This window comes from Homalodisca vitripennis, chromosome 2, assembly GCF_021130785.1.
Source record: "Homalodisca vitripennis isolate AUS2020 chromosome 2, UT_GWSS_2.1, whole genome shotgun sequence".
Lineage (NCBI taxonomy): Eukaryota > Metazoa > Arthropoda > Insecta > Hemiptera > Cicadellidae > Homalodisca > Homalodisca vitripennis.
In genome coordinates this window covers 38,364,915-38,380,150 of record NC_060208.1, presented here as the reverse complement: position 1 = coordinate 38,380,150, position 15,236 = coordinate 38,364,915, and the positions used below count along the sequence as shown (strand labels likewise).

Below are 15,236 nucleotides of genomic sequence, written 5' to 3'. Positions count from 1 at the left end.
GGACTAAATTTACACCACTATATATATACAAACAACACCCACACAAACACACACACACACACACACACACACACACACACACATATATATATATATATATATAATTTAATTTAAATTAACATTGAATCACAAAAAGTATTTGCTCCGTACTTCCTAAAATTTTAAATGAAACATGTTCTCAATTTTTACTTTACATTTTAAATATGTTGAAGTTCCTCTTTAATATTAACTATGGGTTGTTACACGTTAAACAATTATTATATTAGCAATTCTAAACATTTTATATGCTAGGTACTTTTAATTATTTTTACTATAGATAGTTTATCTCGTATAAGTACATATTATTGCATATGGTGTTTACATGTTAAATTACACCATATGTTTTCACAACTAATCCCCAATTATAGCAGTATGAAAAACCTAAAAAACGCACATTTCATTGATTTTAAACTTTGCACGCATCTGCAACGGAAAGAGTTTCGCACTTTTATCAATATTGGACAACATAAAACATTTCCGTTAAATTTTTGCATAAATATCTTGTGGAGTAATAAATAGTGGCCATAAACATATTTTGATCTTCTAAAGTGGAGCCGGGTAACTTTCAGAGAGCATCAGAAAACCATTTCTGCGTGACCCACTGATGGGTCACGATGCACATTTATGATAGACAACGTGACACACGTGGGTCACCTTGTCGATAAAAGGCCATTACTCACCGGTGGGTCATGCCACGAACGTGCTAACTATACTTTACGTGCGTGAACAAACTAAACTATCGAATCATTGATCTACCCCCACCTGAGTCAAGAGCACGTTACTTGCGATACAACCTTTATTTTGAAGCCGTATAACAGAAGAGGCTATTGTTAACATTATTCCAACAATATCTCTATTATAAACTCTGAATAAAGACAAACACTAATACTTTCGTTTAAGATTTAAACTTTCCAGCGTTGAATAGCATTGTCTAAGTTTTCACAATGGGCTACTTTATTGGAAGTTGCCACAGCTGGCTATTATGAGACGAGAAAGTTTCTGCAGCAAATTAACTTTCCATTCCTCATTAACAGAGTTCACCAGCTGTTTGCTGAGTATCAAGGACTTACGTCGTTATTTAACTTCAATAACTGAATTAAATGTTGAGCAATTATGAACAAAAGTACAAACATTAGTGTTAAAAATGTTCTAGCATCGTAGCTCGCAAAAAATCGAGTTTTTAGAATAAAACTGTTTCTTTTTTATTAAAAACCATGAAAAAGTTGGTTGAAAAAAAATGTGATTCAAATATACTACCATATCTCTACCATATAGGCCTACTCTCTCGGAAACTTTCCAGGAAATGTGACTTGATTATCTTCTAAAGCTGTAATGATCCTATCAAATAATTTTATAGCCTAATAACACTTTTTTTGAACCCGGGTTGTTGAAATAAATATATTAATAATGTTTCTTAAAATAGTAAAAATTGGATGCGCTTGCCGGCCATTAAACTTCTCTGCTACATGTGACATGTTATTAATGAACTCAGTTTCAATATCAGTGGGAAAACATTGTTTTATTATGTCTGCTACTGAATAAAAATTATTACACTTCATCATATTACATCCCGAGTGCATTCAATAAGATTACTATGAAGGAGGATGTCTCTATTTAGTGTGAGGTAAATTATTGAAAGTATTACTTAAATCGTAGGAGCTATTCCTTAAAATATTATCGAATATTGAAGTAAGTTTTCTGTATTTAATTGGAACAGGTAAAAAGTATTTAACTGTCCGACTTCAGACTCCCAAAAAAATTGCTTATTAAACTTGAGATCCAATTATCTTGAAGTGGATCAGAAGGCTGAGAAATCTTCCAGTGACCACCGCATATTTTTAGGTTTTACTAAAAAACCTGCCTGTTATTAAATGTTATATAGGGACATTGCTATGATAATGTACGGCTAACTGCTATTAAGTTCCTAACAGAGAATATGATTCTTCCTTATCTGAGGCAGGGAACTTATATAGTACGGGAGCTAGCAACGTTTCTAAAACAAGAATTTCAGGTCAGCTGATTTTTTGATATGCTGTCTTTCTTGCTCTTTCGGTTGGAGTCCGGGCTACCTGGCTGGCGGTAGTGGTTGCGTTTATTAATGCGCAACTTACCTGCACAGGTAAAAATCCTGGAGTTTAAAAGAATTTTTTTATGCGTAATTTTCAATTTTTTCCCTTTAGATAGATCTACCAGACATTTTTACTGTTGTTAATTACGTGCCATACGCGAAATGTTTTTTAATAAAAAATTCAAAATAATTTTGAATGTCTGTAATTTTTATATTATGTTATTTAAACATAAAATAATCTACAACTAATTTGCCTGATGTTAACTCGATTGTTAAATATTAAATATAAATAAAAAAGTAATGAAAAGTATTGCGGTATGATGCTTGTGGTTGGAGAGTGGCAGTTTGAAGTGCAAGCGAGACAGAAAGCGACGGCAGCGCTTCGGCAAATGGACAACTGACGTTAGTCTAAAGTCACATGTTTGTTTTGTGTTTGTGTTATTTGTGATATTTATTTATTAATTTCGCTACAATGGCCAGTGGTAAAATAAAATGTGTTTTCTGTAAAGGACATAAAGATAAAATAATTATTTTTTTGATTGATAAACTGAAGAAGTGCCAGGAAGTTTTGAATATACGTTTAAAATATAAATTAAAGTACAGTGACATTGAACTGCCTACTGAAATAAATGAGACAGATGGATACCACAGACAATGTTATAGCAGTGTTACAGCTTTAATGGCAAAATACCGTGATCCATCGACTGAAATAGATACCAGTAAATCTATTCCACATAATTAGTCATCAACCACTCCAGCAAATATCAGTGATACTATTACGAGTAACACAAACAGTGAAATCGTAAGTGAGATTGCTGCTTCAAGTTTAATTCATCATACAACATCCGATGATCTTGAACTGAGTTTAAATAAAAAAATAATACCGGAAGATGCTGGTGAAAATGTAAATAATCAATTTATGTCAGGACATCCTAACCCAAGTTTTAACGATGAGGTAATTTCAGAGGCTGCAGCTGTAAGTTTAGATAGTCAGAGAACGCTTGGAGATATTGCTTCCAGCTCTGTTAGCAATTTGAGTATCAACGAAAATAACGTTTGTGATGATTGCCCTGACGCAAATATTGAATGTGTTGAGGCAGGTCGACAATTCAAAAATGTTTGTTTTTATTGTGACAAAGATCATAAACAAAATAAAGTAAAACAACAAAATCTTAATTCATCAAAAGATGCAATATTTTATCAAAATTACTGAGTGGATGGAGAAACTTAATAATGATGTGTTGTTACAAAAATTCATGATTTAAAATCTACAAGTAGACCAAATTTTTATCATTATATTTGTGTGAACTAAATTATTTAAATGATTATAATAAAGTAGTTTCACACATGCCATGTACTTCTTGGCATAAAAATCGTAATATTCATAAAGAAATTTTCAATCATATTGTATCAGCAATAAACGAAGAGGTTTTAATGAAAACAATTGTGTATCGCTATCATCTCTTTGTGATATGTACAATAATGAGTTGGAGTATGAGCAAAAATTTCAGCCTTAGACGGATATAAGTTTAATAATAATCATTATTTGGAAGAAAAAATACCAAAATATTTCAAGAAAAATATCAAAATTATATGGAAGCAAAAGAATAAATTATTATTCATAAGGATTGTAGTTTATTAGAAGATGATCTAACAAAACTTGAAGAAAACGACCTTATTGATAAAGTCGCGTTAATATTACAAAATACAATTTTGAAAATTTAAAAATAAAAATTACCATCAAAACTTAAAACAAATGACTTGATTACTGGTGAATGCGTGATTCCTGATAAATTAGATCGATTCTTCAAGGCATTATACGTAGCAAAGACCAGGCAAGGTAACCATGGAAAAACATCACAGTTCTACATGATCTACATCCAGTTGATTAGTTATTACATAATCTTTCGAGAAGTATACGTATGGGTGACTTTCAAATGTTTACGCACGTAATTCAAAAAATGACGAACTTATTTTTTATTGTAAATCAACCTAACTACGCTCGTTATTGTGTAAAATATTCAGATTATTTAAATAATGTCGATAAAACCCATCCTGGACTACAAGATAATTTTAATAAAGGATGTTTTTGAGTCAAAAGAACTGATAAGCTATTTTCACGATTACCAATAGATCTTACACTGGAGCAAACGATAAATGCCGATGCAGCTAAACGACTGAGCGGAATTTCTCACTTTATGAATTCTGTAGCTGCACGTCAACGCTGGACCAACAGCCACAGCATAAGAGCAGCGTTAATATCACATGTCTTGGATGTTTGTGGCTTAAGATACTTACAGGATGTTACGGCATACTTACAACCGAACAGAATTAAAATCTATGGAAAACAAATTGTTGATTTTATTTAAATTCTCGATAAAACTTGCAATCCATTTGATCCAAAATTAGACAAAGAAAATCTATACAACATTGTTACTTCAAAGCCTGCTTCTCCTGAGGTTACTGATTTTTTACTAAATATTGAAGAGAATGGTGAGACTTTAAGAAAACAATTTATCAGTGAATGCATTGAAGATGAGAATAGATTTGATAAACCAATAACAAAAAATACATTTTTTAATTTTGCTGAGCTGCGGAAGAAAAAGAAGTTGACTTTAGGAAATAAAGTAGTTGAGTTGCGATTGCAAAGAGATCTATTTGGTAGAATGCTGGGGATTTCTCAGACTTACAAGGTTCACATTAAGAAGGTTTTGACGTTCCCACTCACCCCTATGCCAACATCAATTGTGTCACCCAGATGGTTCAATTTGTAAAAGTGGTAAATCACAATTAGCAAAGCTCATCGAAAAAAAAAATGGGCAACACTACATCAACAACAACCGTTATCTTTTGATCTTTGTCTTGTTGATGGTTTCTTTTTGTTGCAACTCATGAAAGATGTACCATAAACGTATGATGGTATATCTAAAAAGTTTATGAGTACTATCTCCCAAATGAAATCTATTCTTATTGACATTGTCTTTGACCAGTATTATCTCGCCTTCTATCAAAGATTGTGAACGTTCACGTCGAGAAGAAAGCAACCAGTCCAGTATCAATTGGTCCAAATCAAGCTCGACCATATGATTTTGCAGCAGAACTTAAAAATATACAATTTAAAGAAGCTCTAGTGAAACTTTTTTATACATCACTGGGATAGTGAAAGATATGGTACCTTTTATTGCTGAATAAAAATATTTCTGTAAGTTGCAATAAACTGTTATTCTTACAAAGGTTTTAAATAACAAAGTGATTAAAAAACAATGTGAAGAATCATTATCATGTGAAGAACACGAAGAAGCTGATTCTAGGATCATTTTTCAATTTGTCAAATCGATTTTGACGCTGAAATTGTTGTACGCTGTTCTGACTCTGATATTTCAATTATAATTCTTCTGGAATATATGGATCACTTAAACCTCATATTTAAACATCTAGATGGATATGGGCGTAGGAAATCATCAACGAAACATAAAAGTCAATGAAATATACCAAATACTTGGAGTATCTTTATGTAAAGCTTTGACATGCTTCCACGCAATCACCGGGTGCGATTACACACCAGCATTTTTAAAAAAGGCAAAGTTAGACCTTTTAAAATATTAAAGAAATCGAAACGAATATCAAATTAGCTTTTCAAAATATTTATTACGGATGACGAATAAATACTTGGAAACTACCTTTTTAACCCTTGAGAAGTTTAATTTTTCCAAATGAATGGAGTTAAAAATTCTTCGAATGTTAATGATGTTCGATTTAATCTATTTCTTAAGCACTTTTCAGTCAAAAAAATCCGATGAGAACTTTGAAAACAATATCGTAACTTCGACTCATCCAGTTTGGCCACCCTGTAAAGCAGAATTGCTCCATCATTTACTAAGAGTTTCGCTATGTGACTAAGCTATGGAGAAATGCTCACTTAAAACATCCAACATCTTATCTCCAGTTGCTTCCGGTTGGATCATCAACGATGATAAATATGATTTTATCTGGTTTGTGGGAGAGCAATTACCTTCCACAGTTGCAGATGTTATTATTCAACTTAGTATAAAGCAGTATTCAAAGTAAGTATAAAATAGAACATTAATCGATAAAACCTGAATTATTTATTATATAAAAAAACAAAAACAATTACAGAAATTTTTAATTTCTTTTTTACAGATGATAGAGTATTGGAAGAACAATGACAATTCCCAAGACGATGATATATAATTCTGACAGTTAGAGGGAAGATAATGATGATGATGATTATTAAGATGCCGCCTTTTTTGTGACACTAATTATAGAATAAAAATATTTGAAATTTACAAACAAAAACCTTTATATTAAATATTTGTTAATTTACGTGTGATAATCACTTTTGAATAAAAAAATGTAATTTTTGAACCTTCTATGATATGTTATTTATGTAATTCCATTCTTTTCAATTTATACTTATTTTAATATTATTTTAATTTTTATGTTTAAAATTTGTTCATTCCCAAGTTGTATTTACAAGAAACAAGCGTAAGTAATGTATTTTTGCAATTATTTTCTCTCTCATTCTTAAAAATGTTCTGTTATACACTAGCCACTCTCTCGAAAACGTGTTGCTAGCTCCTATACTATTAGGAAAAGTTGCGAGTATCAAATCTATAAACCTTGAACACGTATATATAGCTCAAATATTACAATTATTGTTAGTTTTTGTAAACATTTATAAAATTACATTTGTAATATTATTACGAAGTAATAACGTAGGCTTTGAAAACTTAGAAATGTGTATCCACATTTCCATTAAACGTTACAAGTAAAGGAAAGTTGTTGGCGCTTCCAGCTAAAGTTTAACAAAATGTCTAAACCATATTTTTACATTTAAATTTTATAAAATACTATGTATCGAGTCCGTCATTAGTACTGTATTGCATATATTAAACAAAAAGTTAATATTACACTTTAACTCGTGATTGTACCAGTGATGAATGTAAAACATGTAATGATACTGTTATGAAACCCACATTAATAATCGAAACAGTGAATGTTATAACGTAACACACTCCAGACCACTTGATACTTCTTGATATGTAATATGGAATTTTAACAGTCACTTATGGAAAACATAACAAACTAACACTAACGTTCCTCAACCATGGATTTGTTCCCAAATTACAATCTATAAAGCAACTAGGATTATATAGCTCTAAACCTGATAAATGTTTATTCTGAAATGTTGCATGAACCTAATAGGCATTTCTCCGTTTATAAGGGACTAGATAGGAATTCATCCTAGGCCATAATAACTCCGCTACGCCAGTGTCAAGCCCGGGACCCAGCACCGATAGGGAGGAGGAGCCCCTGTGCAACCAGGATGGCTGAACAACATCAACAGCGTCCCTGGAAGTAGGTCAAACTGCATAGAAGGACTGAAGCACAGCAACACAGGGAAGGCACCCTACAAAACCAATGATGATAGCAATGGAAAAAACAAATCTGGATAGGTGGTAACCTGGAAATTCAGTCGGGGAATCCACTTCCTTCGGGGAGCGGCCCCTTGGGTTTTGGGGAAGGCCTAAAATTGCTTGGAGAGGAGAGAAAGGAGGCGAAGAAAAATCAATCTCAGGAGTGATGATAACATCTAGCCAGCAGAGAGAGAAAGTAGGAGACGAACCGTTCAGAGTGATGAAGACAAAACGCTACAAAAAATGGACCTGGAGTGTGCAGAAGAAAAGGAAAGAAGGGAGAGAGAGAGGAGTTTGAGTGATCACTTCTCGAGAAACATCACAGAAGAGTTAGCCTCGAAAGGTAACCTAATAGGAACCACCAGAAAGGTCCGACAGAGGAAGAGGAAGACGCCTTAAGCATTGGAAGAACATCTGCTGAACTGGAACTGAGGGACATTGATGAAAAGCAAGACAGAACAGCTCTATCGCCTACAACTAGAACTGCTGCTGTGCGGAAAATTTGGTCAAACTCCTTTTGGGACCTACAAAGCAGGCTCCTCAAGCGTGACACAGGTAGCCAAGAAAAAAGAGGAAAACGGACATTTAGAGAATCAGATGAAGACTCAAGCATAGGATACGATCTCACCAAGCTCATAAACCTAATAGGATCTGAAGTCAAGAAACTTCATGACATCGTTAGTGGAAGCTCCAAAGTCAAAACGGAAATAAAGGAATGAAGCTCTAAGCTGAGGTGCTTTGTAAATAGGCAGCTCCTTGAAAATGAGAGCGCTGTCAGGGCTGATGAAAAGAGAGCAAAGATTACAGCTGGTGTTAGTGTAGGGACACAGACTGAAGATGATGACAAAGGGACGCCAGACAGGTCGACAAGGAAGAACAAGGCCAAAACGTTACAAGAAGAGCTCAGTAAAAAGCTGGATGATGATCAAATATCAAACCTCCTGACGGAAAATTTGCCTGGCGAAGTATATACCAACACTCTGGTTCAAAGGGGGAACGTTATGGAGGACGACAGTGGCAAGAATGCCATAATCACAATACAGCCTACAGTAGCCCAAAATTAAGATGGCTCTGAGAAGCTGCTGGACCTATTACCTGAGGTTAGAGCCATAGTTAAGGGGAAAGAACTGTGAGCAGGGGACATAGTACAGTATACTACCAAAGCTACTTGTATGGACGATGGGGAAAATCAGTATACTGAGCAAACCACGGTCACCTTAGCTAGAGGAAGAAGGCTCAAACCTTGTTAGAAGCATACGTAAAGGTTTACGGAGTGCAACAAACAACTATGAGAATGCAGAAGGGGCTGTGTATGTCACAGTGATACCACAAATGGAGCAAACACTGAGTACAATACTTGAGCATGAGGGGAAAGTACAAGGCATCGCTCTTACTGCTTACCTCAGCCAAAAGGAGCAGAAGCGGCGCAAGAGAGAGGGAATGCAGCGTTGGAAGAAGAAAGGAAGAAATTAAGAAAGAAACAGAGCAGAAACCATTGTGGTGACACCTGCAGCAGGCATCAGCTACTCCCAGGCAGTCAAAGACATGAAGGAAAAAACTAATCCTGAGGGGTTTGGGGTTAAAGTATGCAACATACAAGCTACTAAGAAGGGAAGTATTAGATTGAAAGTCATGGCAAAAGCAAGAGAAATTGTGCTCGATTTTCAAAAGGAGATCAAAGAGAAGACAAACTTGGCATCAAGAACAGAAGTTATTAGAAATACTGGCATGATTGTAGTCAGGGATCTAGATGAAAAAAACATTCAAAGAAGAAGTAGAAGATGCAGTGCGCAGGGAGATAGGAAATAAAGTTGCAGTAACAGTGAGGCTGTCAGAAAACCCCAACCCATGGGGATATACTGTCACTGTTCCAAAAAAGGTCGTGCAACATTTGCTGAGAAACAAACGGATCACTGTAGGATGGAACAGGTGTATAATAAGTGAAAAGCTTACCCCAATTAAGTGTTTATCATGCTTAGGATACGGCCACATGCAAGCAGATGTCAAAACAAAGGCCGAATGAAAAACCTCTGTTTGAACTGCGACGAAGAAGGTCACCTGGGTAAAGAGTGTAATAGCGAGCCAAGGTGTATTGAGTGCAAGGATAGTGGTCACAGATCAAATAGCATGAAGTGTCCACTGTTCAGGGAGCTTGTTCAGGAAATGAGAAAAGGAGACATGGTAGTACAACCCAGTAGAAATGAAAGTCCTGCAATGTAATCTAGGTCGGGGTAAAGCAGCCATTAATCTCCATCAGGACACTGTACGCCGCAGGAGCATAGATTTAGCGATCATGCCTGAGCCTAATATACCTTATACTAACGGATCGGAATGGGTCAGTGATCAGGAGAAGTGTATTGCACTTAGGGTGTATAGAACCCCAGCCAAACCTGCTGAAGAAGGATCACTAGGAAAGGGCTTTGCCTAGATAGTATTTAAACACCCTAGGGAATTTTATAATAGCACATCCAAAAGCATGCATAATTGCCGGCGATTTTAATGCCAAGTCATCATTGTGTGGGTTACAAAGAGAGGACAGGAAAGGGAAGATAGTTGGAGACTGGATTGCTGCACATGGATTGGTACTCCACAACCATGGAAACAAGCCTACGTTCAGCATAAATGGAGCAACTACGCTCATAGATCTCACCTTAACCTCAGAAGACTTAGCAAACAAAATAATTAACTGGAGAGTGCTTAAAGATGAAAACTTGAGTGACCACCCATACATTCTCTTTGTAATCGTGAAGAGGTCCAGTGGATGGCGTATGGTGCGGGAAAAGCTACGACAGGCTGGAATCTGAATAACCTAGAGGGATATATAAACCGCTTGTGAAAAGAAATAGGAGATTGGAGAATGCAAGACAGATTGATCACAGCTGAAGCTCTGACAACATTGACGGTAAAAAGCTGTCAAAAGACACTGACGAAGAAGACTGTCGCAGGTAGCCGGAGACAAATGCACTGGTGGAGCGAGGATCTGACACGAATCAGGAAGGAATGCCTAATTCGCAGAAGAAGAGCCACAAGGGCTACAACTAGAGCAGGGTTGTCGCAGATGGAGAAAGAACGTATAGTCTCAAATTTTAAGGAAAAAAGGCGAGATCTGAAGAAGGCAGTCCTGAGAGCAAAAATAACGTCATGGAAACAGGTACAAGAAGAGATTGACACTGATATCTGGGGGTGCGGATACAAAATTGTCACTGGTAAGATTAAGCCGCAAACCAATAGAGGCGAAGATGGGGAGATGAAGTATAGACCCCTCTGTATGCTTGATGCATACAGCAAGCTCCTGGAACACCTCTTGGTAGGGCGACTGCTCACAGAGGTATATGAAAAGGGTGGACTGGCAGACAATCAATTTGGGTTCTAAAAAGGTAGATCGACGGAAGATGCACTGCAGCAAGTCATTAACCTGATTTATGACATCAAAGGAAGAGCAAGTCAACATAGTGGAGCTATGTTTTCTTGTGACCTTGGATATAAAGAATGCCTTCAACAGTGCCCCATGGGCAGGAATACTAGAAGAATTAAGAAACAGAGGAATCTCAACCTACCTGAGGATATTCATACAAAATTACTTTTCAGGCCGAAAGATAATATTCGGAGCAGGAGAGGTCATGGAGATGACCTGTGGGGTCCCTCAGGGCTCTGTAGTAGGGTCTCATCTGTGGAACATGACTCAGTACTGAGGGCTCAGCTCCCGGACAATGTACTCCTGGTGGGTTACGCAGATGATACCGCTCTACTGATCAAGTCAAGATCAGAGATGGAGCTAATCTGGGATACAGAGACGGCATTGCGTAGACTCACAATACTCATTGGCGAGAAAGGACTGCAGCTTGCGCATGAGAATACTGAAGCTGTTCTATTGAACACAAGAAGGAGTCTAAGAAATGTAACCTTTAATATTGGAATTTTTCGTGGTAGAGACTAAAGATAGTGTTAAGTACTTGGGTGTAATCTTTGAACGGAACTGCAGAATGGCCGCACATATAGAAATGGTTACAGCTAAAGCGCAGAAGGCTTCTGTGGCACTTAGCAGGCTTATGCCTAACAAAGGTGGCCCACGATCCAGTGTAAGGAAAGTGCTTGGCTCGGTGGCGCACTCAGTGATGCTGTATGCAGCACCCATATGGCAGAGAGCTATGGACCATAACCAAAGTAGAAAGAAGCAGGAGCAGACACAACGGAGAGTAGCACTCCGGGTGTCCAGTGCATACCGGACTGTTTCTACGGAAGAAGCTCTCGTGATATCTGGAACAGTACCCATCAAACTCCAGGTAGAAAAAAGAATAGCGAAGCGGACAGGAGTTCTGCAGGAAGAAGAGCATTACACTTGACAGTGGCAGGAAGCGTGGTCACAAGACACTGGAAAGGCAGCATGGACAAAGAGACTAATCCCTGACATTAGACCTTGGATCAGCAGAACTCATGGACAGTGCAGTTATTATCTAACCCAGGTACTGAGCTGACATGGGTGCTTTGGCTACTATAAGAGACGCTTTGCTATGAGTGACACAGATGCTTGTGCGTACTGCGAAGAGTGCGACACTACTCTTCATACTGTGTTTGCATGCCCACGGTGTACATACCAGCGGAAAGGAGTCGAGGAGAATCTGGGAAGAGTTCTTACAGTGGAGAGTATGGTGGCACTGATGGTGGAGAGCGAAGACAACTGGCGCACAGTAGCTGACTACCTGGGATTGGTAATGAGAAGAAAAGAAGAAGATGAAAGGCATGTAAATAAATTTAAGAGCTGAAATAAGAAGAGGACTAAGAAAAAGAAGGTAAGCAGATGACTGTCCTCTCACCTTGAAGAAATATTGAAAGGTGGTACCAAGATGAAGAGGAGTAGAATTATAGAGGAAGGTTTTTTAGTGGAATCACCACATACCCCCAATGTGCGGACCCAATGGGAAATCCGAAGGGATTTTTCCCCTTCTGCCATAATAAAAACATAGGCCATAATTGGCTTCTTATCCCTTCGTAAGTACGTAAATTTTCTTCAACGGAAAACAAAGCTAACTCAAATATGACAATGAAAAGGTTTTAGAAACGAATATTACAAGAGCTAGAAGTAGACACTTATAGACTGAAGTAGATTTCCGAAAGGTAGTTAAGTATAATGTTTTTATTTTTGAGGCACCATAAGTGAATTAAAGGGCCGAAATTATACAATTTTTAACCGAGCAGGTTTCTCAGTCCTACAAAATATATAATTTTTTTATTTGGAAAACAAGGCAATCTGTACTGTTCTACTGGAATTATGTGAGACTGGATTATTATTTATGATACATTATGTCCATTATTATAGGAAGGATTTGTATCATTACTGATCACGAAAGAGGAGATAGTAAATACATATATTATTTAAAAGTTGTTCGCAATTAATTTATCATCTTTTAATAACATATGTTAGCTTCATAAATATTTTTCAGTGTATTGTTAAATTTTTCTTGGGATATCGTGTGGACATACGTACAGAAATTACCTTTTTAGTTCCTCGAGTAATAATAGGCTTCTTTAACGGTCAGCAAATAAAATGTCATCTTATGTCAACATAATATTTAATATTAAATTATACTTACATATTTAAAGGTAAATTAAGAATAGACTAATTAATTAAGAATTAGTGTACATTATAAAGTTTCCAAAATTATTTATTAAAATACGTTTATATAATTGATAAGAATCAATGTGTTAGATACAATTATGTAAAATGACTTACACGTATAGGACTTAATCGAGGTGGTCAGTTAGAGAGATATAAAAAATTAGTTTTTAAAGTATTTGCTGTAATTCGCATAAATTATAAAACTTGTTTTAAAATTAGATTAATTTTGGAACGGAAAACTGTTGAGTGTTTGGTTGGAAAGGATAATAAAATTCCTCAGCAACGGAGGAATATCAAGATAATGGGCTGAGCGCTGCACCATTAAGAACATCTGCTCTACGCTCTCATGTCCCTTTTACAGTATTATTCGCTGAGAACTGGTGAACTTCTTCCGCTTAAACAGATTTTACTAGCGGTTATTTAAGTAGTATATTTTAATCCCAATTATAGCGATTGAAGTAAGAGGATGCTATATAATATTTACACACACACAAAAGTTTCTATCCATATTTTTTTAATATTTGTGCAAAGTATTTTGTGTAATGTCAATACTAAATTCAAGAGTAAAAAGGAAACTGTATATCTTAATTTTGCGAAATTGTGCAAAAAGTTGTATTTAAACATGTGGGTATATTCTTTACAAACATATTTTATTAAATTTGTAAAAAAATAGCTTTTATAAATTTGCCACATTAAAAGAAGTAAAATCACCATATCAGATATCTGCTACATATTATGAAGGCAAATTGTTGCTTACTATCGTATATTTTAAAACTGTTTGAGCCACTTTGTTGTAAATCTGTACGGAGATATTTCGCAGTTTCACTTTCAAAAGTATCTGCATTGATGTGGACGGATGAACTTTGACGGAAAATATCATTTATGACGTATGGTCCCTTAGACATGATCTAAATCTTTGTTTCAATGTTGGTATATACAATACAGTCAAATGATTTGGGGTTTTGGTTATTTTAGAGACAGCAGGTTGATCACATCGCCTATTAGTAACCAGATGTCTAGTTTCTCATTCTTTAAAAAAGTAATAGCCAGACTGTCGCCAGGCCTGATGTACTAAAATGTCAAAAACAATAAAAAGCCCTGGAGTTGCATTCAGAGGGAGGAAGAGGTATAAGTAACTATAAATATTTTGTTTCTCTTTAATAAAAAGATTTTTTACAAATTATGTTTGTGATATTTGCAAAAATTGTGTGCAAGGAAAATTTATATATATTTTAAGAACCTTAAAAATGTTTTTAATTATCCATGTATGAATTTTTAATATGCTTACTTTGAAACTTTCTTCTAAAAATGCGATCATCGTTTACATATTCAGAAACTAAATGTACGTTATAATAACCGATTCTACAACATTGCATTGATATTTAAAAACAGTTATTAGAAAATCCTGTAAGCATTATCAGTTTTATTTTCGTAACATTAAAAGTTATTAAATGTATCATAACTATGTTTCTCTTTACATTTGAAAATCTAGAGACCCTGTCAATATTAAGAAAATTGTAATCCTAAATCATAATATATAATTCATCTAAAACTATGAATAATTATTAGGTAACATAAAACACTTCATAAGATTTTCTTCTATCGTTCAATGGTTAATATTTATTATCAAATTAGAACGTTGAATACGGTAAGCGCCTTGCGACGCAAGCGTCAGTGCTGTTCGTTGTCATTTGGTATAGTTTAACAGTGAATTTCTTAAAACTGAAAAAAACATCTCTTAAATGTAATTTCAGTTTTACTGTAATATACGAATATTGAAATTAAATTGCGTGCATTACTCATATTATATTCTTATTATGTCTCTTAAACTAAAAGCATTAAAAGTATTAAAAAGTGTTTTACTGAGAAAAAGGCATATTGGGAAGAATATCATTAAAACAATATTGAAAAAGAGAACTGTTATGAACGTACTTCTTACGCCATTACCGTAAAGAGACAATAAGCAGTTCTTGCCTAATGCTAACAAACAATAGTGTAAATTTAGTTTCATATCCCATCGAATAACCCCTTTACAAGACTGCACTGATATCTCAACTTGTGCCAGTCGGGTCAG

The 15,236-nt window shown here is 35.4% G+C and overlaps 1 protein-coding gene across 1 annotated transcript; it reads left to right on the top strand.

Annotated features, from left to right (window-relative positions):
• Positions 1-11,528: 11,528 nt before the first annotated feature.
• On the top strand, positions 11,529-11,888 carry LOC124355591. Its single transcript, XM_046806753.1, has one exon. It carries the CDS (start codon positions 11,529-11,531, stop codon positions 11,886-11,888), a length of 360 nt encoding a protein of 119 aa, XP_046662709.1.
• Positions 11,889-15,236: the final 3,348 nt, after the last annotated feature.

What these genes read in the sequence shown, in the direction of transcription:
- LOC124355591 (XM_046806753.1), top strand. Translation starts at nt 11,529, where the DNA reads ATGGCCGCACATATAGAAATGGTTACAGCTAAAGCGCAGAAGGCTTCT.